Source organism: Saimiri boliviensis, chromosome 17 (genome assembly GCF_048565385.1).
Source record: "Saimiri boliviensis isolate mSaiBol1 chromosome 17, mSaiBol1.pri, whole genome shotgun sequence".
NCBI classification, from domain to species: Eukaryota; Metazoa; Chordata; class Mammalia; order Primates; family Cebidae; genus Saimiri; species Saimiri boliviensis.
Genome location: NC_133465.1, coordinates 36,380,846 through 36,403,183, shown reverse-complemented (window position 1 = coordinate 36,403,183; position 22,338 = coordinate 36,380,846). Strand labels below are relative to the sequence as shown.

At 41.9% G+C, this 22,338-nt stretch overlaps 1 protein-coding gene across 5 annotated transcripts in view; it reads right to left on the bottom strand.

The window, feature by feature from the left end:
* MMD (monocyte to macrophage differentiation associated) overlaps window positions 1-21,070 on the bottom strand; it is a 39,093-nt gene extending 18,023 nt beyond the window's left edge. For 2 of the 5 annotated variants that reach the window (XM_074388551.1, XM_039476871.2), the window contains exons 1-6: window positions 20,749-21,070; window positions 12,523-12,604; window positions 9,746-9,906; window positions 6,207-6,281; window positions 3,120-3,221; window positions 1,181-1,250 (exon numbers count right to left, since the gene is read on the bottom strand). In XM_074388551.1, the coding sequence (XP_074244652.1) occupies window positions 1,181-1,250; window positions 3,120-3,221; window positions 6,207-6,281; window positions 9,746-9,906; window positions 12,523-12,604; window positions 20,749-20,774 (516 nt within the window). In that variant the 5' untranslated portion in view covers window positions 20,775-21,070. Of the gene's footprint in view, window positions 1-1,180; window positions 1,669-3,119; window positions 3,222-6,206; window positions 6,282-9,745; window positions 9,907-12,522; window positions 12,605-20,748 lie in introns of those variants that run through there. The other 3 variants (XM_039476872.2, XR_012514615.1, XM_074388550.1) reach the window with 3 other exon arrangements.
* Between the last annotated feature and the right edge of the window lie 1,268 nt (window positions 21,071-22,338).

Sequence of the window (22,338 nt, the reverse complement as noted above, 5' to 3'; positions counted from 1 at the left end):
TTTGGGAGGCGGAGGCAGGTGCATCACCTGAGCTCAGGAGTTCAAGACCAGCCTGGCCAACATGGTGAAACCCTGTCTCTACTAAAAATATAAAAATATCAGCCAGGCATTGCAGCGCACACCTGTAATACCAGCTACTTAGGAGGCTGAGGTTGGAGAATAGCTTGAAACCGGAAGGCAGAGGTTGCAGTGAGCCAAGATTGCATCACTGCATTCCAGCTTGGGCGACACAGTGAGACTCTGTCTCAAAAAAAAAAAAAAAAAAAAAAAAAAAAAAAAGGTTCTTACAAGTGCCTAAAATCATAAGAACAGTTCTGACCACTGTAGGCTCAGAAGAGTTCAAACTAAACACATTGGGACCTACTTAGTTAATATAGTGCCTAGTGACAAGAAATGTAGAGCCTAAGATACTGGAATACATAAGCTAAAGGCCTGGTAACCAGGTGGATGGAATCATGAAGTTGTAAAAATATATTTTTGTTTCAAAAAGACAGATACACATAGACTTCTCAAAAGTAATTCAATTTGAAAGGGAATTCAAAATATTTACATGCCACTGCCTACCAGAGGTAATGTTATACCTTACTCACAAAAATCCCTAAAAGATAATTTTCAAGCAAAGCGAAAGGAAAAAAAAAAAGTGCTCACCTTAGAAAACAGAACAAACAAAAAAGTACTTGACTTATGACTTAAAAGCAAAGTAAAGGAAAAGCAAGATTAAAGGGATTTGAAAAATGTCTCTCTGAACCTACTCTGGTTCTGATTCAGGAAAGTACCGTAAAGACAGAAACATACCTAAATTTATAGCTTTCCCAAACTGTACATGATACCTAGTGCAAGCTGACGAGTTGCTGGCACACTTCATTATTTATATTATTTTTTTGAGACAGGGTCTTGCTCTGTTGCTCAGGCTGTAGTGCAGTGGCATGAACATGGCTCACCATAGCCTCAACCTCCTGGGCTCAACAATTCTCCTGCCTCAGCCTCCCATGTAGCTGGGACCACAGGTACATGCCACCATGTCCAGCTAAACACTTCATTGCTTATAAGTTTCTTTTTCTTTTGAGTCTCTACTTAACGGACATAACTTCAGAAAGAAAAGCTAAATATCATATCTATAACCATATTACATTCCAGCAGTTTAAAAGAAAATAACTAAAATTTGGAAGTCATGTCTTACCATTGATGTCACCACCAAGGCTGGAGAGAATCCCATTGTGAGATAGAAAAAGAGCTCAACCACCTTATACCTGCAGGAACAGAAATGCAGTTAATTTAACTTATACATTTCTATTACACCTAACAATTTACAGATCAGCCTTTCCTTTTTTTCTTTTGAGAGAGAAATGTAAACTCTGAACTATTTAAATAAAATGTCATTTCTCATAGGCAACCACTAGGCCTCTAACTAAAACACAGTAGTTGAGTAACAAGGAACTAGCATTTCTTTCAGGGTTGAAAAGGCGTCAAATCCCACATGCTACCTAGAAAATGCTTTCTGCCAAAAGTAGTTATCTTTGAATCCACTCCACCTTGTAAAATATTTCCTCTTCTGATCCTAGAGTGTTTGCTTTCATTAGCATTCCAATCCAGAGCTGTAAGTGAAATTCTGAAGGTAAGTGGAGATGTAGCCTGGAGCCTAGTTTACCAGCAAAAAGAACAGCAGCCCTAAGGAAAGGACATGTAATTTTGTTTGTCTCTTTAGTTTGCACTTGCACGAACTGTAATTTTTAAGGCTCATCACACAGACTACAAAAAAATCTAAAAACCCCAAGAAACACATTGTATTGAAATTCAAATTACATTTCAGCCTAATCAAAGCAGACTGTAAGCTCCTCAAAGGCAGGAACCAAGATTTAATTATGTTTTGATCTGTAAATCCTAGAATAGTACCTGACACAATTTAGGTACTCCCTAATGTCTGCCAAATTGAATGGCCAAGGGTGACTCATACCTCATTCATCATGTTTTATACTCAAAGCCTACCACGAACTAATCATATAGGGGAAGAATGGGTTTATGGGTTTTGTTTACACCAAAAGGCTGGGAAGAGGAGAAAAGATAGCTGCCTTTCTTGACTTCGTATTTTATCCGAGGATATAAATAAGAGATTTGCATCTAAGAAGCAAACTGTTCCCTTGGACTTATATATACTATAATATATAACATTACTCACATTGCCAATTATGGTCAAAAAGGTATTTAAGTGAATTTCAGAGTCAAAAAAGAGGTTAGTCAAAACTACCATTTTCTCCTTCTGAAAGGGAAAAACAATTTAGTACTTTCTGATAAACACAAATTATGTTCAATTCTGAGAGCCATTCTGCCAACCACAATAGAGAAAGAATTTAATGAACTGTAAATAAACCCAATGACAAAGATTTCACAGTTGTGCATTTCTCAAATTCAAATATACAGGATAATGAAAAGAGCAATGGAATCAGAACTGCAACGGTTGGGTCCTAATTTCCAGATGAGTCACTAATTTGATGCATATCCTAAATGTTCATGAAGCTGGAATTGGGAACCTTGAAGGTCTCCTCTAGAGCAAAGATGCAAAATTTCAATAAGCTTTTGTTTTTATATTGCTCAATACTTAGGACTATCAGCTATGAATAACTGGCTAAAACGCTATACTCCAGGGCTAGAATATTAAGAGTTCCAATGTCCTTCCCAACATATTTTTTCTCAAGATACCCTTTTTGGAATACCATCTAGGCCCTTCTTTAGGTAAGTATTACACGGGGCACTTAATATCTATTCTCTCCAGTCTTCATAGACACCTTGAAAAGTTGCTGTTTTTCTCACATGATGACTGAAGCACAGAGGATAAGGCCGGTCTGCCTCATGATAAAGAAATGAAGTCTGATGGACTCCAGAGGGGCTGGTCACAATGTCCTCTCAACTGTATCATACCACCTGTACCACTCTTTGTTTTTCCACAGCAATCTTTCCACTAGTAATGAATACCAAATGGTTTTGAAGATTTATTAAAAATAACATTCTATTTATGTATTTCTACTATTTTGAAGTACAAATAAAAATAAATTGTATTGCAATGCAGGTAATATTTAGGCAGTTGATTTTAAAACTATCAAATGTAAATTATTTTTTCTTACTTTTCATGGTAGAGAAATACATAAATGGTTCCTCCAGCTGCCATGAGCCAGATAAACCAACGCATATGAGATGCCAGGGGTCCAAGTTCACGAAGATTTAACCTAAAAATGTAAACACGACAACAAAGAACAGAAGTGATAAATGAAGGGAATTCATAGAACCTGTGTCATTGAAAACTCAGAAAGTCTTAAGGTAAGAGCAGGAAGAAAAGGTACTCAACACACCAATGAGGTATTTGGGCAATTTAGGTAAAATTAAGGAACTTAAAGACAAATTTGTCTGTCGACCTTTAAGACCCAGAATTAGGCCAGGTGCAGTGGCTAATGTCTGTAATTCCAGTACTTTGGGGTGCCAAGGTGGATGAATCACTTGAGATCAAGAGTTCGAGACCAGCCTGGCCAACATGCTGAAACCCTGTATCTACTAAAAATACAAAAATTAGCCAGGCATGGTGGCAGGCGCGTGTAACCCAAGTTACTTGGGAGGCTGAGGCAGGAGAATTGCTTGAGCCAGAAGGCAGAGATTCCTGTGAGCTGAGATCACACCACTGGACTCCAGCCTGGGCAACAGAGCAAGACTCTGCCAAAAAAAAAGAGAGAGAGAAAAAAAAGACTTAGAATTTAGTTTTCAACATGGTTTAAAAATAGGACCAGCTAAAGGCAGAAAAGTAAAAAGGAGTCCCAGCACTCTTGTGATGCCTGATTTTCCCTATTAAGCAGAATGAGGTCAAGACTGCTTGCCCTTTAATTTCTGACCATGTATTTGCAAGTAGGTTGCTTACAAAGCTTAATGAGAACCTGGAACAAAATCCCGAACCAGGATCACATACCACAGTGGACACCTAATACACAAACCAAGTGTCTCCATATCAATCTCTCTGCCAAGAGAGAACATGAGAAGAATTATTCCTAACATATATTATGAAAGACATTTTGTTAGAATTTAACCATGGACCGTTGTGAGGTCTAAATTTTAAAATACTGCAAATCCATTTGTACTAATTTCATATTAAGAATACATGAGAAGTTCAGGAACAGTGGCTCACACCTGTAATCCCAGCACTTTGGGAGGCTAAGGCAGGCAGATCACTTGAGGTCAGGAGTTCAAGCCCAGCCTGGCCAACATGGTGAAACCCAGTCTCTACTAAAAATACAAAAATTAGCCAGGCGTGGTGGTGGGCACCTGTAATTCCTGCTACTCAGGAGGCTGAGGCAGGAGAATTGCTTGAACACAGGAGGTAGAGGTTGCAGTGAGCTGAAATTGTGCCACTACATTCCAGCCTATGGGTGACAGAGCAAGACTCTGTCCCAAAAAGAAAAGAAAAAAAAAAAAAAAAAAAAAGAATAAATGAGGCCAGGTATAGCAGCTCATGCCTGTAATCCCAGCACTTTAGGAGGCTGAGGTGGGTGGATCACCTGAGGTCAGGAGTTGGAGACCAGCCTGATCAACATGGTGAAACCCCGTCTCTATTAAAAATCCAAAAAAAATTAGCTGGGTATGGTGGCACGTGCCTGTAATCCCAGCTACTTGGGAGGCTGAGGCAGGAGAAGCTCTTGAACCCAGGAGGTGGAGGTTGCAGTGAGCCAAGATCTCGCTATTGAACTCCAGTCCAGCCTGGACAACAAGAGCAAAACTGCATCTCAAAAAATAAAAAAATAAAAACAAAAAGAATAAATGAGAAGAAAACAAATGTTGTCCTGATTATCTCTAACTACAAAATTCACATTTCCAAATGGAAAAAGTACAGCCTGCATATCTAAAACTACATGTAAAAAAATTGCCTACTATGATATTTAACTCCTTACCTCACATTTGAATTCTTTTTATTCATTTACTCATTTTAAATTGGAGAATTTAAAATAAGTAAAGTAAGGAATCCTGTTTGCACCCTATAGGTTCCTACTGAGATAAGCATTGTTCTGGGCACTTATTATTCATTCATAAAAGCCTTTCAGTGTGCTTCCTCCAACATGAAGCAGACCTATAATTTAGTCAGATGCTGGGCAAAGATAGCACTTACTTTTTACCCCTTCAGATAATCAGGTTTCTTTTGAATGATTAATGCTGCATTAGCCAGAATCTAGAGGCATACTGTTTCTAATGACCACAGTAGATGATAGCAAAATATAAACTTCTGAGTGTTTAAAACTGGATTATGTCTTGTAGAGGAAAGCTAATGTTTCTTTAAGAGTTTCAAAGCAATGAAAGGTTATATTTGATCAGCACCAAAAAGGCAGAAAGATCAAAGGCACTTAACAGAATATTAGGTATTTTAAATAGATAACTCATGTGGCCGGTTCTCTTACACACTCGCTATATAGTACCTACTGCACTTGAGGTGAATTGAAGACAAATGGTATCAATTTCAAAAATAGGCCAGGCGCGGTGGCTCATGCCTGTACTCCCAGCACTTTGGGAGGCTGAGGCGGGTGGATCACGAGGTCAGGAGTTTGAGACCAGCCTGACCAACATGGTGAAATCCCATCTCTACTAAAAATACAAAAAATTAGCTGGGCATGGTGGCAGGCACCTGCAATCCCAGCTACTTGGGAGACTGAGACAGGAGAATCTCTTGAACCTGGGAGGCAAAGGTTGCAGTGAGCCGAGATTGTGCCACTGCACTCCAGTGTGAGTGACAAAGCGAGACTCTGTCTCAAAAAATAATAATAAAATAAATAAATAAATAAGCTTGCTTTCCTCATACATATTGACAGCATTTCCACTTGAACAATTCAATTTTCTAGTGTTGTGAACAATAGCAGAGGTATAGGGAAACAATAGGGAGAGCAAAGTTTACAGATTTCAAGCGTGGGCAAGCTATCTACACACCAGTTCATAGCACGTCTTCTTGAACAATCTAATGACCTGATCTTATAGACAGCAGCAATATTCTCCCCTTCAAATATGCATTCTGACCCAAGTAAATCAAAAGGAAAAAAAGATGCATGCAAGTATATGTTCCAGAGGAGGGGAGGTGGTGTATGCATGAGGGCTGAGGGTGGGGACAAGAGGAAGGGAGGAAAGAAGGGCTGAGGAATTCTAACCATAAAATCACTACCTTCAAAAATAGGAAGACCATATCTTACCATGGAGCGTAAGAAGCAGCAATGAAGAAATAGATAACCATTCTATCACACATGTGAAAACAATGCTCCACTGTCCTAGTGAGGGGGGAAAAAAAAGTTAAATAAAATTTTCAGAAAATGATCAGAGAGGAGGTATGGGTGATCACTCCACTATGTTGCAATTTCCATTCTTGTTCTAGTTCTCATGGCCTTTATACTTTATCTTCCAGGATCACACAGCTTTTTGTTGTTGTTAATGTTATGAAACCATCAGTAAAAGCTTTGTTATTATTTTTAAGTTGCACATACAACAGATACTCTCAGCCTCACAGCGTATATGAGACATAGGGACAAGAGCCCCATGATAGGAAGTCTGAAGTGGTTAAAGCAAACAAAAAAAATCTGTCTTTTTTGATGTTTTCCATTTCTTTTAGATCCCACCTAACAGAAAAATGAAGTTCCTGGAGGGCAGACCACCCCCTGGCTCCTATCAGTGCAGGGCAAAGTCCTGATGCTCAGTAAACACTCTCTGAGCTGAAATCACATTCTTTGTGTCTTTTTAGAATGTATTTAAAGTTTTTACTTTGAATATCCTACTGTGGACAGTAAGTAGTAATAAAAGAAATTCAGAGACAGAGACTTAGGAAAAGCAATAACAAAAACAGAAACAAAAGGCACATTTACTGTAAAAGCATAGCCACCTGTATTTCTAAGCAAGTTCCTCCTTCCAAAACTGAAAAGTCAGGAGTATATGTATCAAGAGTTTGGTTCACTGTGGTCTATTCATAAAATGGATTAGACAGAATCTGCCCTTTACTGAGGTAATTTAAAAGGACAAATTCATAGTATCATCTTGAATCTATTTTCAGTATCCAAGCAGGTATAATTTGAGGGAACACTAGTATTAGACTTTGCCTCCCCCTACACATAACATTGACTAAAGCAAACTAATAAGGACTTGTGTGAATAAGTGATAAAATGTTTCCCATAAAGGCTGGGTGTGGTGGCTCACGCTGATAATCGCAGCACTTTGGGAGGCTGAGGCAGGTGGATCATTTGAGGTCAGGAATTTGAGACCAGCCTGGCCAACATGGTGAAATGCTGTCTCTACTAAAAATACAAAAAGTAGCCAGGTGTGGTGGTGCATGCCTGTAGTTCCAGCTACTTGGGTGGCTAAGGCACAAGAATCACTTGAGCCCAGGAGGCGGGGGTGGCAGTGGGCTGAGATTGTACCACTGCATTCCAGTCTGGGCGACACAGTGAGAGTCTGCCTCAAAAAAATAAATAAATAAATAAATAAAGAAGAAAGAAAGAAAAAGAAAATGTACCCCATAAATATATATACCTACGATGTACCCACAAAAATTAAAAATTAAAAAAAAGTTTTAAAAATGTGAGAAATACATTTGTGAGAAAGAATGGATTTCAGTCTACTAGTCATCAGAAGCCACAGCTTACCCATAGATGATATTTTACATTACAGGTCTAAAGAAGCAAGCACTAAATCAAAGCTTTTCAAACTTAACTGCATATCATCACCTGGGGAGCTTACAAAATATAGTGATGAACTCCAGTTCAAAAGATTCTGAAGGGTTTGGAGGTGAGATAGAGGGTGGAGGAATGGGAAGAACAAGTTTTTAAAACTCCTTGGATGACTGTGATTCCTAGCAAGGTTTTGGGCCTTTCTAATTCTGCTTTCTAGATTGTTATATGTTGTTAGAGTAGGTAGACAGACCTGGAATCTCATTCAAGAGCTGCCACTGACCTCTCTGACTCTCACTTTCCTCACAGGTAAAATGGAAATAAGATATTTCTCACAGATTATGTTGAACATTAAATGAGGTAATGTAGGCCATGTATCTAGCATAGTATCTAGCACATGGGAGCACCGAGCACATAATAAATGCTAATTCCCTTCTCCCTTTTACTTAAATTAAGCCTTTTTTAATATTTAAAAATTTAAATGAAGAACAAAAATCTACATGTGGCTTACGATTCTAGCAGTGCTATTCAAAGTTCAAGAGAATCTAGTTTCTATTACGCCTCTGGCAGGGAGACAAAGAATATTGAAAGAGGTACCTACAACTTTTTATTGATCCAGAATCTAGACATCGAAGCCAAGTTTGCTGAGACAACCACAAGCACTAAATTGTGCCAAGAAGATAATAAAGTATTCTGCTTCTAAACTGGCCTCTGGGCGCTGCGACAGTATCCTGAGGAGCCAGGACAGGTACTTTCGTGGTTCTCTTGTGAGTGTGTCCCAGAGCGCCCTTGTGATTCAATGCTGTGGTTTTATTTTAAGCCCAGAAAACTGTTACCTTACAGGAAAGGGTAGCAGACTGCCAACTATATGCAATATTGTAAAAGATATGGTGAAAAAAACTAGGACTTGGAGTCAGAGGTCTTGGGATAATCAGATTTTGCTGGTTTCACTGACTCAGACAAGTCAGACTACTTCTCTGAGCCTCAGTACCCCCGAATAAAAATTAAGTGATTTAAATTAGATGATTTCTAAAGATCCTCCCAGATCTAAAACTCTAGGATTCTACATGTGAGGAAACCAGTAATCATCTCATAAATCTCAAATCCTGCTTAAAAATGTGGCATATCTTTTAAATATCATATTGACTAGTTTGAGTATTTTTTGGACATTCTTTAAAACCAAAAGGCATATTCCAGTATTTCTTTAAATTGCTCATAGTCCACTCTGAATCTTCCTTTTTTGAAAAAAAGTTTTGCCCTTCAGGGTTATGCAGAATCCATTTCACAAGCAACACATTCCCACCTAAATGGTGTGCTGCTCCAAAATCAATCCTTCACTCAGAGGAGGAAAGCTTTAATGTTCTTCTCCTTGGCAGGCCAAGAGCTATCATATTGCTTTGAAAGTGCTTGACGGCTATTAATAGCAAAATATGTGAATTTTATTTGAATAATATACACAAGACTTAATGCTGAAAGCTAAACTTTGCAAAATGCTAAACCCAAACTATAAGTATGCCTCTATACTTCATATAGTCCTTTGGTTTTTTTTGTAATTTTCAAGTTATTTTCAAGTACCTTATCTTATTCCCGTATTACAGTGACTATGTGATTCAGGTATTATTATTCTCATTTTAGTGATACAGACACTGAGGCTCCACAAGGTCAAGTGACTTACCCAATATTAAAGAGTAGGGCTGAGCCTCAAAGCCTGCCTGCTGACTCCAAGCTCGGTGTGCTCTGTCACTACCCCACACTGCTGCTCTCATCACATCCTTAGTGTGCTTGATAGTATTGGAAAATAGCTCTCAGGTTTTTAAGTGGTAAGTCCTAGGGAATCAGTGAGGTTTTGTGGGGGCTACTGAGCAAAGGCCTACCTTTAAGATACATACTGGGGAGGAGTCCTCAAACTTCATCCAGTCCAAAGAACATGTCGTGAATCATAGGAGAGTATTCTAGCCTACAAGGCAGAAAATGTCTACCCTTTGCCTCACTTAACTAAAGCATGCCAGCGTGGGAGGCTACCAAACATATTGAGTCAACTATTTGGATCTGTTGAAACAGCATGCCATCCACTGTACCTTAAGTGGCTCTTTTTCCATGATACAATGTGAAATACTGTAGAAACGATGAACAGGGCACAGAGTCCCATCCCATAAATCCATGCTGTTATCTTTTCCCAGCAGTCATCAGACAGCCGATGGAGGAGGGCACTGCCCACAATGGCCGGAACAATGAGGAACTGAGGGAACAGTAAAGAGTAATGAATGGAATATTCTGGCTCTTATGGAGTTGACTCTTTTGCTAAAAATACAGAGGTTTGCCTGGAACAATTTTAGAAAAATAATCTTAAAGCAAGTATTTGCCCCTCCTGGATAATCATAAAGAGAGCCAGATGAAGTTAGCTGCTACACTGAAAAGCAGGTAATGCCATTCAGGGCCCAGGAATTGTGCCAACCAATGGGGATACAATTAAGCCATCAAGGATGCAACATTATTCAACTGCTAAAAAAAACAGATGTTCTTTATCCTAATTTCATTAAATAAGAACATGTTTCATTCTACTTTATAATCTGATTTAGAGTAATGCCTTAAAATATTCAAACACCAAGAAAGCCAGGTGTGGTGGCTCACGCCTGTAATTCTAATACTTTGGGAGGCTGAGGCAGGAGAATTGCTTCAGTCCAGGAGTTGCAGAGCAGCCTGGGCAACACAGCAAGACCCTGTCTCTAGAAAAATTTAAAAAATTAGCCAGACATGGTGGCAAACACCTGCAGTCTCAGCTATTTGGCAGACTGAGGTGGGAAGGCTGCTTGGGCCCGACAGGTTGAGGCTATAGTGAGCCGTGATTGCACCACTGCACTCCAGCTTGGGAGGCAGAGTGAGACCCTGTCTCAAAAAACAAAACAAAACAAAATTCCAAGCACATACCCAGATTTTTCAGGGAGGTTCTCATTTTAGAACATCTGTCCTGCTGCTACTGAAATCCCAATATTTCAGAACAGGATAACTGAACAAATCAAGTAATAAGTATTATAATGTACACAGCAACACACACATACAGAAAGTGAATTGTTGAATTTATATATCCTGATTTTCAGTTTGGATCTGTACATTCTGCCAATATGATTGCTACTGCAGAGTGAACATTTTGGGGTCACTTCATTTTTAACAGAACCTTTTAAGTAAGCAAGAGCAATCCCCTTCTAAGGTTTACCTATTCAAAAAATCTTGAGAATTTTAGAGAGAATTTTGCTTCCTGCACCATATTTCATAGTCCACATGGTCACAAATTTTAATTTCTAGTCATATATGTATGACTATGACTACTAAACATCTTATAATAACAGAAATTCCCAGGAGAATATACTACTTTATTAGATATTAGAATAAGCATACTTGACACAGAATACAAACGTTAGCAATTCACTTATCTTTTCCTTTCTTCCCGAACCCAGATTTGCCATCTTGCAACAGAATATTAAATCCCCCTAGATGAGACTGGCATGAGTTTTTCAGATGGTAAGTTTTCATTGGCCCAAGAGCAAAATTAGAAGATTAAATACAATAAAGTTTTCCATAAAACACAATGTATTTCATTTAAAGGAATGCCCTTTATGTTGAGATCACGTCCTTTCTACTTTTTTCATGTTAAAGTATCTTCTAATTAAATGATGGCAATAGAGGTGTTTTGCCTGTTTTAGAAATATTATTGGTCCCTGAAATGAAAGAATTCAAGGTATTGTTTAATAAGATTATATTTTCTGTTCTAAAAAATTAATATGGAGGTTTTACCAGATTTCCCTTAACTTCAGTTTATGTAAGTGTTCATTAACCTGTGACACACTCAGAAGAGACAAGTAAGGCTTATTCAGGTTCATCCAAGTAAATGTTATTCCTAAAGGTAAGCTGTGTGAACCACTGTATTGTACCAACACTGTCTATCATAGTTAAACTAGCCTGTTCTAAACACTCATTGTTAAAGGAGTAAACTGATCTTTTCTCTATTTCTCGTTTTCAGACCATCTCCCAGCCACTATTTTTCCCTCAAAGTCACTAAATGCAACTTTAAAAGGTAATAATGAAACCACAGATAAAGTAAAATTTATAATGACATAAGAAAATGCCACTAATTTTACATTAACAGGAAAACTGAAAATACATATTCACAAACCTTCCCCGACACACACACACACACACACACACACACACACACACAGAGAGAGAGAAATGCACCAAAGTGTTAACAGTTTATTTCTGGTTAGTTTTGTTTTTCTGATATATTTTTCAGTATTTTTAAAGTTTCTTATAATGAGCATGTTTTCCTTTTATAATGCAGGAAAAAAATTAACAAAACATTTAGGGATAACATCAGCTTTTCCTTCACCAATATGGAATAACATCTCTTCTGGGATGCAGTGGCCACTGTAGGGATGGGAGGCTATGGCTCCCCTCCCCATTTTAGAAGACCACTTAATTTTTAAAAAGCATCTTTTTCAACAAATTGTGAACTCTCCTTGCAAAATAAACACAGTTAGTTGCATTCTAGGGGTGAGAGTCTTCATAAACAGGTGTCTTTGGTTTTTCTACAGCTAGGGTACATACTATTATTATTCCTTTAAAGATGATCTTGTTGCAGAAAGCAAGCCCAGGACAGAGCTGACTGTGGATTAGAACACACCAAGTGTTCTATGCTTACATAGTTTCTGGTGACATGACCCAGCACTGATTTCCTGGTAGGTAAGGTCACAGAGATGGGTAAATCCAACTAATTGTGCTAGGTTACTAGAGATAATTACCCCTTCCTCCTGCCAAAGCCCTGTGAAAAGGATGGCAATGGCAGAAAACTTGTACTCACTGCATGTGTGTAACAGTTAGCAGCATGTTCATAGCAAGTTGGTTTGTAGCGGCCATTGGCTGGAGCTCGATGGTTCATGAACCTGTAAAAACAAAAAGACATCATCTAAGAAAAGCTCAAAGTGTGTGAAGAACAATAAGGAAACCTATCAGTGCATATTTGATTTGTTCTAAGCGAAGACATGACTGGTGGAAATACCTAGTTATAGTAATAAATCCAAAGTCACTGAAGAGGAGTAAACTGAGCCAATAGCAATGATCCTTAAGCAAATATCCTAGTTTATTAGATTAAGCATTCTTTCAGTTTATTCCAAAGAAGAACCTTCTACAACCAAAAGCAAAGAGAAACCATATCTCCATATCGCTTTCGACTGGAAGCCTCCTCCTACACACACACACACACACACACACACACACACACACAGACACCGTACAACTAGAAAAAAAAAAAAGGAATTTTTCTAAATTGTATTATCATTTAGTGAAAGGGATACACTACATTTGAAAAAAAAGTTTCAATTTTTTTTCTTAAAATTTATAAAGCTTGGGATGGGCACGGTGGCTCATGCCTGTAATCCCAGCAATTTGGGAGGCTGAAGCGGGTGCATCGCCTGAGGTCAGAAGTTTGGGACCAGCCTGGCCAGCATAGTAAAACCCTGTCCCTACTGAAAATACAAAAAAAGTAGCTGGGTGTGATGGCGGGCACCTGTAGTCCCAGCTACTCAAGAGGCTGAGGCGGGAGAATTACTTGAACTTGAGAGGCAGAGGTTGCAGTGACCCAAGATCGCGTCATTGCACTCCAGCCTGGGCGACAAGAGTGAAACTCCATCTCAAAAAAAAAAAAAAAAAAAAAATTATACAGGCACATCTTTAAGACCTACATCCCATGATTAACAGGCCTGTCCCACTAGTTTCCCTATATTGTATTACCAGTCTAGCATCAGACAGCTTAAATAAATGATACCTGGCTACCTCTAGGCAACTTAAAACAGGAAGTATGTTTTCACCTTCGTTCTCCCTGAATTCAGAGTTCGCTTCAAAAACCAAACACATGACTACTACCTGATACTTTTAGCTATAAAATTCACATATATACACATATGTGTGTATATATCTAAATATCAAAATCTGTTACACATACAGACATGTGCCCATATTCCACACTTCCCTTTGGGCTAACTTTGTGACAATCAGCAGCACAGTGAAAAGCATGAATACCACAGGACCTAAAGGGAGGACAGCATTCTTCCATTTCAGTATGCTGAGTGAGGATGCCCTCCCCACCAAAAACCCAATCCATACCCACAACGGGTTTCATGAGGGATTCTGGATTAGTCTAACTAATCCTTTTTTCTTCAGGAGGAGAAAAAAAAGCAGCTGTCTGAATAAAGGAAGGAAGAATCAGATGCACAGAAACAGACATTGGTTAAAAAAAAAACTCCCAACAGCATTCAGGTCGCAAAGGCCTACTGCATTCCTGTGCTTAGAGTCTATAAGACGTCAACAGGCTTTGCACAATAAATCATCCTTTTGCTCAAGTTAGTTTAAAGAAGTGTGTATGGCGGGGGGTAGTATTCTGTGCCACTAATGAGTTCTAACTACTCATTACCTTATTCATAAAAACAATGAAAAATGGTACAAGGTTGAACCAAATAGTAGAACCAAGTTGCCAAAAATTGGCTGCAATGCATGACCAAGCCATTCTAGAGGGTGCCCAGTTTATGAATAAAAGACCAGCCAATACTCTCTCCCTGAGTTAAGAAAAGCTTGTTATCAGCCGGGCGCGGTGGCTCAAGCCTGTAATCCCAGCACTTTGGGAGGCCGAGGGAGGTGGATCACGAGGTCAAGAGATCGAGACCATCCTGGTCAACATGGTGAAACCCCATCTCTACTAAAAAAAATACAAAAAATTAGCTGGGCATGGTGGCGCATGCCTGTAATCCCAGCTACTCAGGAGACTGAGGCAGGAGAATTGCCTGAACCCAGGAGGCAGAGGTTGCAGTGAGCCGAGATCGTTCCATTGCACTCCAACCTGGGTAACAAGAGCGAAACTCCGTCTCAAAAAAAAAAAAAAGAAAAGAAAAGAAAAGAAAAGCTTGTTATCTTTAGATCAAATAAATAAAAATAAAGTGGCAGCCACTATTAACACAATACAGATAGTTCAGATGGAAAATCCACTGGGGAATGAATTTGGGACAGTGAAGATATTTCACTTGGCCCACTGATGGGTTAAAAATTTTAACTAGTGTACAAAATACGTACTTGCTGAGTATAATCTACCAGATGGTTTGAAAACCAACTGCTAAAGAGAAATATACAGCTAGTAGTTTCGAAATTTATCCAAGTTATTCTCAAATATAGTTAACTATTATCAAGCATCATCTTTTCTCCCCTGATAATATTTTAAATAACTTTACTAATTTCCTAAGGGACAAGAGTGTTGCTATACAGCTCTCATTAGCAAAAAAGAAAATAACTACACTCTTGGGAAGAATGCTTTAAAAGTGTCCCAAGTATTAGAGGACATACCACATCATTACCCAAAAGAGCTGTAAGTAGCATACCCTATTAGGAATTTTCAAGGGTAAAAAGCAAGGTCCCAAGATGGCTGAAGTTAGATGAAATTCAAAGTGCTCTGTGTAGGGTGCAGTAAGTAGGATTTGTCTACCCACCACCAGGCTCCAGACTAAAATAGCAATTTATATCTCTGGCAGCCCAATCTAAAAATAGTCAAGCCATTACCCAGCAACAGGGATAGACTTTCACATTTTCTCCTAAAAAACAAATAAACTGGATGGCTATGTTTGTGACAGCTTAGTCCCCTGATCACCTGGAATAATTCACATTAAAAATAAAGTAGAAAGGTATACACAGGGCAAGACCCAAGCAATAGGGAAAAATAAGGGTAACTATCCTAGAAGCAACTCTCTACATCTGGAGCTCAGTAAGATAGACAGCGTAATTGTTCTGCTGGGAAAGTACAATACAATTTTTGCATTTCTCTTTAACCTGCTAGGGTGCAATCAAGCCTCCTCCACAGCCTTCTGAAGAAATCATTCCTAAGACCTAAATGGAAAAGCAGATGTAAAATGTAAATCAACTCCCACACTCTGGCCTTCATGTCTTCCCCCAAAAAAGAATGGGAAAGGTTCAAGTGCTGGTTATGGAAAACAGCATCCATTTATGGAAGACATCGCTATTTAAGGCAGAGTGGCCCTAATGGTTACTCAATGCTTGAGTAACCAGCAAGCCCTAGAGCATTTGAAGGAAGGTGATTTAGTCCTGGGAGTGGGAACTGCACTTAATAAAGCTACTAGTTAAGCAGGGTTTCTTTTCACTCATCTCCTCACTTTCTTTCAAAACTCTCCTGCCTTCTTCTTTGCCCAGTGTTCTTATCACCTCCCCCTTCCCCCATACCCCTCTCCCATGCCAGGACAGAATTTCGAAACTGTGGAGGGAAAGAACAGATAGAGACCTGGGGACACTTGTTAGCACACGAACACACTTGAATTCAGCCCAATGCACTGTGCCCACTGAGTAGATCTGCAACGCACCAGCAGATCTCAGAGGCTGATCTCAGCAGATCAAATCCTGCAAGTGTTCCTCATTGGAAGTACCATCAACACTACCTTCAAAATATATTTCTAATAAGTCCACCTCATCACTTGAGGTCAGGAGTTCGAGACCACCCTGGCCAGCATGGAGAAACTCAGTCTCTACTCAAAATACAAAAATTAGCCAGGCATGGTGGTGTGCATCTGTAATGCCACCACTTTAGGAGGCTGAAGCGTGCAGATCACTTGAGCCCAGGAGTTAGAGACCAGCCTGGGCAAAAGCGCTAAACCCCATCTCTACTAAAAATACAAAAATTAGCCATGGGGTTAGGTGGGGCATGGGTGGTAGTGACATGGTAAACTCAGCTCCACAGCTCCTACCTTAAATAAAGAACTAACGTCTCAGGTCTGTACAAAGTCACTTAACTAATATTCCTGCGTGTCCCTCTATAGACTCTCTTCTTTATATTAGCAGCCACAGTTTTCTGTTATAAACAGATCAGGGGCTGGGCATGGTGGCTCACATCTGTAATTCCAGTACTTTTGGGGAGCTGAGGCAGGAGGTCACCTGAGCCCAAGAGTTTGAGAACAGCCTGGGCAATATAGTGAGATCCCATCTTTACACACACACAAAATGTAAAAATTAGCCAGGTGTAGTGGTGCACAACTGTAGCCCCAGCTACCTGTGACTGAGGTAGAAGGACTGCTTGACCTCAGAGGTCAAGGCTACAACAGGGAGTTGTGATGGCACCACTGCACTCCAGTCTGGCTGACAGAACAAGATCCTGTCTCAAAAACAAACAACAACAACAACAACAAAAACCCAGATCACATCACACACCCCAATCCCAGCTTAAAGTCTGCCTCTGGCTTCCCAAAGTGCTTACAATAGCCCTGCAACACAGTGTTCAGAGGCCCACAAGCCCTGACTGCTCTGGGCCTTACTACTCTTCCAGTCTCAGGATGGCATCTTTCTCTCTCTCTACCCTCTGGCTATACCACCTCCTTTCTGCTCCTTAAAGACTTCAAGGTTGTGTCTGCCTCTGGGCATGCGTACTTGTTTACTTCTGTCTAGGATCTTCTCCAGAATGCCCAGGTCTCTTCTCATCCTTCCATCTCAGCTCAGATGTCACCTCCTCAGAGAGGTTTTCCAGACTATCCTAACTGAAGTATCATTTCAGTACTCCACATCTGACCACAGCCCCATGTCACAATTGGTAAGACTTTGATTTGTTTTAGGTTATTTTTTATTTCATCTTTCCCCACAGTAGTGTGAATTCCATGAAGGCTATCTTGTTCACCTTTCTATTACCAAACTCAAGTACAAAGCCCAGCTTATCGCTGGAGCTTAATAATTGTTGAATGAATAGAAAGACATTCCAGCTACTGCTGAAGTACTTTGTCTTAACAGAGATACCCTATAGCCAATTAGTTTTACTGTGGACCCGGCAGGTTCTGTAAGTAAGAGAAACAGGCAGCCTGGAAACCAAGAGAACGCTGAATCTTACAAAAAGAAAACACTTAAAGGCCAAGACAATGGATATTTCAAGGGCGCCTTCAACATCACTTACATTGCAATGTAAGTGGACCCCTCTAACTATTAGCTCCCCTTTATGACAGCATATTTGTTCAGGAAAAGTGTCCACTGCCAATAGTGCCAATCTTGACTTATTAAATGAAGGAAGACATGTATATAAGGAGACTACCCCATGCCTATGACTTAGTGCTTTAAGAACATGGGAAGAAAGACAATATGTAGCCATGAAAGATTTCCTAATATTTTAGATTCAGACGCTTTCTCACATACTCAGTTTTGAAGCTAGCTATATGATCATGAGGCTGGGGCTGAGGAAGAGGGTTTCTTTTTCCTTGGATTTTTGGTTGCAAGACTGTTGAAATGAGTACACACCAACAAGAAGATACAGTAGAAGCTCTGTGGATCCTATGCCTACATGCAATACACATAGATGTGGTGTGGGCAGGGAGTCAGAGAAAGAAAGAGGTGAGCTAGCAACATGAGTGGAGGAGAGACAGACATGAAATTGAACTCTTGGGTCTACCTGCTTCCTAGCTGTGTGACTATGGGCAAGTTCCCTTTCATTCTTTAAACCTATTTACTTTTCTATTAAATGGGTATAAAAGTTATATCTTTCAGAGTTATAGTTGAGAATGAGATGAGTAATATACAAGTGCCCAGCCAGTGTCTGGCATAGATAAATGGCACTCAAAAAATGTTAGCAGTTATTGCCATCAATCAGAGATGCTGTGAAGGGGAGAGAATGACTTTGTGTTTGTCTACGTGTGTGTAATTATCTTGGGGATACTCAAGTGTTAAACAGATAAAACAAGGAAGATAAACTATGTCTATGTGTTCCAGTGGAATTTTTCACATCCTAAGTTTGTTGAGAAGTCATCTTGCATATACCCTCCTCATGCTCCTCCATCCAGTTCCAATAAATCTACCAGGGAGGAAGTACACCTCCCTTCAAAGACAGTATGTCCCTCCCTCCAGATCCTTTGTAATTTACCTACTTGGGAATGCTCAGAAAGATACATTAAGAACACAATATTAAAAGGTGCAGAATAGTACTCTCAGTATTTTAATGTGTGAACCACAAAAATCAGGACATTTTCATTACATTACTTTTTGTTTACAGGCTTTATTTCCAAGTTAAAATTGATACTTAGAAACACGTTTCCAACCTAGCCTAAGATAGAGAACCAAGAAATTATGAGATCACAGAAATCCTCAAAGAAAATCACGGTAGGTCTAGACGACATCAAGAAACTGTTAAATATCCATTGAGTGCAAAATACAAGCCCCCAAGAAAATTACAGTGTATGCCACAACAAAATAAAATGCCTGTATTTTTAGTTTTTAAGTGAAAAATATAGAGTGCAAAAATCACATTACAACTGTGCTAATAAGGAATGGAGAGATCAGTGTCTAGCAAAAAAAAAAAATTTTTTTAATTTAAAAGTCAGTTCAATAAGCTGAGAGGGCAGCATACTCAATGAAGTGTTTTATTTCTTTTAACACTGTTTTAAGGTTTGTGAAACAATTAAGCAGGGTCTTTTTTGTTTGTTTGTTTTTATGGAATCCAAAGGGATCGGAAAGAAAGACAAACTCTTAAATCAAATAAGGAAGGGGCAATTTCACAGAATATCGCTACTGTTCTCTAAAAACAGGAAGAGCACAGACGTGTAGAGAAGTAAAACCAAATCAAACAAACCGCATGCACAGGGCTTCACTGCTCATGCCTGAGTGCATGTTACAGTCTCTCTAAAAGCCCCTCCGGTCTTCATTTCTGACATCAGCTTCTAAAGTCAGAACGCCACGGTTCCATTTTGCCCTTAGACACACCGATACAAAGTTCCCACTGGGGGAACAATGCCAGGCATTCAACACCCTAACTGATGAGCAATATATTCAGAAGTCAATCCACGTCTTCAAGCTGATCTCCCTCCTGGTGGCCCAGAGACCATGGTAACTCTTCTGTGCATTTATTTGCTGGCTCCTTTACATTTTGGGACTGGGGGAGGAATGAGATGGGTGAGTGAGGAGTGAGGGCATGGAGATTAGAAAGAAGAAGAAAAATGTGTACTTTAAAATTCTGAAATAAAAGGTAGTGTCTAAAAGCTCAACAACCTTCTGGGAAGAGTTCACGCATTTCTTAAAATTTCCCCTGTCACTGCACCCCCAGCAAGGCTGCCTGTGGTGAAGGTCCGGGAATTCACACAAAGGGATGCAGAATTACCCCAAGCCCTGGGGAGGTGAACTTTCACCCACTTAAACAAAAAAGAAAAGCCTGGAGTTCCTCTCAGAGCCATGGGCTAAACTCCATCCATTGTTAGACGGCGGAGGCCCGGTGGGGAGTAAGGCCACGGCGCCCCCCAGCCTGGCATTCCCACCAGCTCTACAGTGAATGAGCAGCCGGTCAGCCTTCCGGTGGCGCCTCCACGGTTCCTCATCCTCGTTTCCTAACAGTGGCGCCTCCGCAGCAGGTCTCGCCACCCGAAAGCTAACTTGCCCCTTCGCAGAGCCCAAAATAGCACCGCCCTGAGACGCTCAGCTGGAGAACCAGCAAGGCCCCTACACGGCCAGGGAAGGAAAAGCTGGCGGAGCGTGCCTCAGTTTCCCTGTTGCTAGGGTCGTTCACAGACAAAGCTCCCAAAATGCCCAGCACCCGGCTGTACGACAAATCTCTCCGCAGAGCGCCACCCAGTTCCGCGCGCCCCGCGAGACCCCCGCCCTAGAGGTAAAGGGATGGAGACGCAAGCCAGGTTGCAGGACTCGAGGGCGGCTCCGGGGGCTGGGGTTCGAGTTCCCAGAGCGAGCCAGAGCCCGGCCTGTACGGGGGTCGGGAGGGTCAGCCCCATAAGCAAAAGGATCCCCCAGAAGGAGGGAGGCTAGGGGTCCCGGTGCGGGAATCCATCCGCTGTCTGCAGATCGCTAGGGGAGACCCGGGTCAGGCACGAGCTCCCATCCTCGGAGGAAAGGGGTCACCCGGGGACAGCCGGGAAGGGACTCCCCTGGAAGCTGATCCCGGGCCACGGTGCGGGATCCACCCCGGATGCATCCAGGTGAGAAAAGGGGACACGCGCGCTTAACGGCGGGATCCGGGGACCCGCTCCTGACACTGGCCGCGGGACCGGGACGCCAACCCTCTCACCGCTGGAATCGATTCTTGAACCGCATTGATCCTCTGCTCCTCCTCGGGGGCCGGGAGCTCCGTCTCGTCAGCACCGGCGGCCGGGCGCGCGGCCCTCATGGGCTTGTGCTGCTCCAGGGGCCGCCTGCGTGTCCAGTGGAACCCTTCGGCCGGGTAAGGCCGGAGTGGGCCAGGCCGGGGGTCGGGACTGGGCTGGGGCCAGACCGGGCGGCTGGGGGCGGGAGGGAGGCCGCTTAAACGGCCCCGACGCCTCCCGCCTCCCGCCTACCCGGCTCCTCCGCCCCGGGGCTCCTGCGCCCCGCCCCGGAGCCCGGCTCCGCCCCCGCCGGCCCCGCTCGCCTGCGTGCATCCGCGGTCGCCGGCGCGTCAGCGCCCGGGTCAGCCAATCGGCGCCCCGAGCGGCGCGGAGGCTACGCTGCCATTCATTCCCGCCAGGCTCGGGCGGCGGGGCGGGGCCTCGAGGCGGTGGGGCGGGGCCTCGAGGCGGCGGGGCGGGGCCTCGAGGCGGCGGGGCGGGGCGGGTCGAGGAAAAGGGGAGGAGCGCGGGAACGCGGCGCCCTTCAATAAGAGACGAGTTGGAGAAGAGACCGAGGGAGGGGGAGAGAAACGGTGAAGGAGGAGATGGACCCGGAAATCTAAAAAGCATTGTGAAGGAAATAGCAGCAAACAAGCAGCCCTAACGCATTCATTCTTTCGTTATCATTCATTTCTCCATCCCTCCGTTCGTTTATTCCTTCATCATTTTGAGGGCCAGCTCCCGCTAGGCTATTGTAAGAGGATCCAGGGCAGAATGAAAAACCTCCTTGTCCGACCCATAAGGGGGTTGAGGTCTTTGAGCCGTCGTCTAACTCTGCGATTCGATGAAACGGAAGAATCCTCTGCAAGGATCCTTTTATGTTATCCTCCAGTTTATTATTATAATTCTTATTCAAGCAGCTTTCAAATAAACCAAGTAGACTTGTATAAGGGTCCTGTCACTAAACCTTCTAAAGGCAGAGGTCTGGAAGGCAGGTTCAGATAAAAATGAATGAATGGGTCAGGCGCGATGGCTAACACCTATAATTCCAGCACTTTTGGAAGCCAAGGGGGAGTGGCGGATCACCTGAGATCAGGAGTTCAAAACCAGCCTGATCAACATGGTGAAACCCCGTCTCTACTAAAAATACCAAAGTTATCCAGGTGTGGTGGCAAGTGCCTGTAATCCCAGCTACTCGGAAGGCTGAGATAGGAGAACCGCTGGAACTTGGGAGACAAAGGTTGCAGTGAGCCGAGATCGCGCCACTGCATTACAGCCTGGGAGAAAGAGCAAGACTCCGTCACACACACACACACAGACACACACACACACACACACACACACACGAATGAATGAATGAATGAGTGATTTGTCGAGCCTTTCCAGGATAACCCTTGGAAGTTAGATGTGATCCCCTCCAGGTATCCTGTCCATACCCAGCCCCCAGCCCACAAGCTAGACACTCTGGAGGGGCAGGAGGCCAGCGTGCTAGCCTGCTAGGAGTGCTCGTTACTAGGCCTACGGTGAAGGGTTGGAAAGCCCGGGAATTCTGCCAACCCAGCTAATGAATCCAG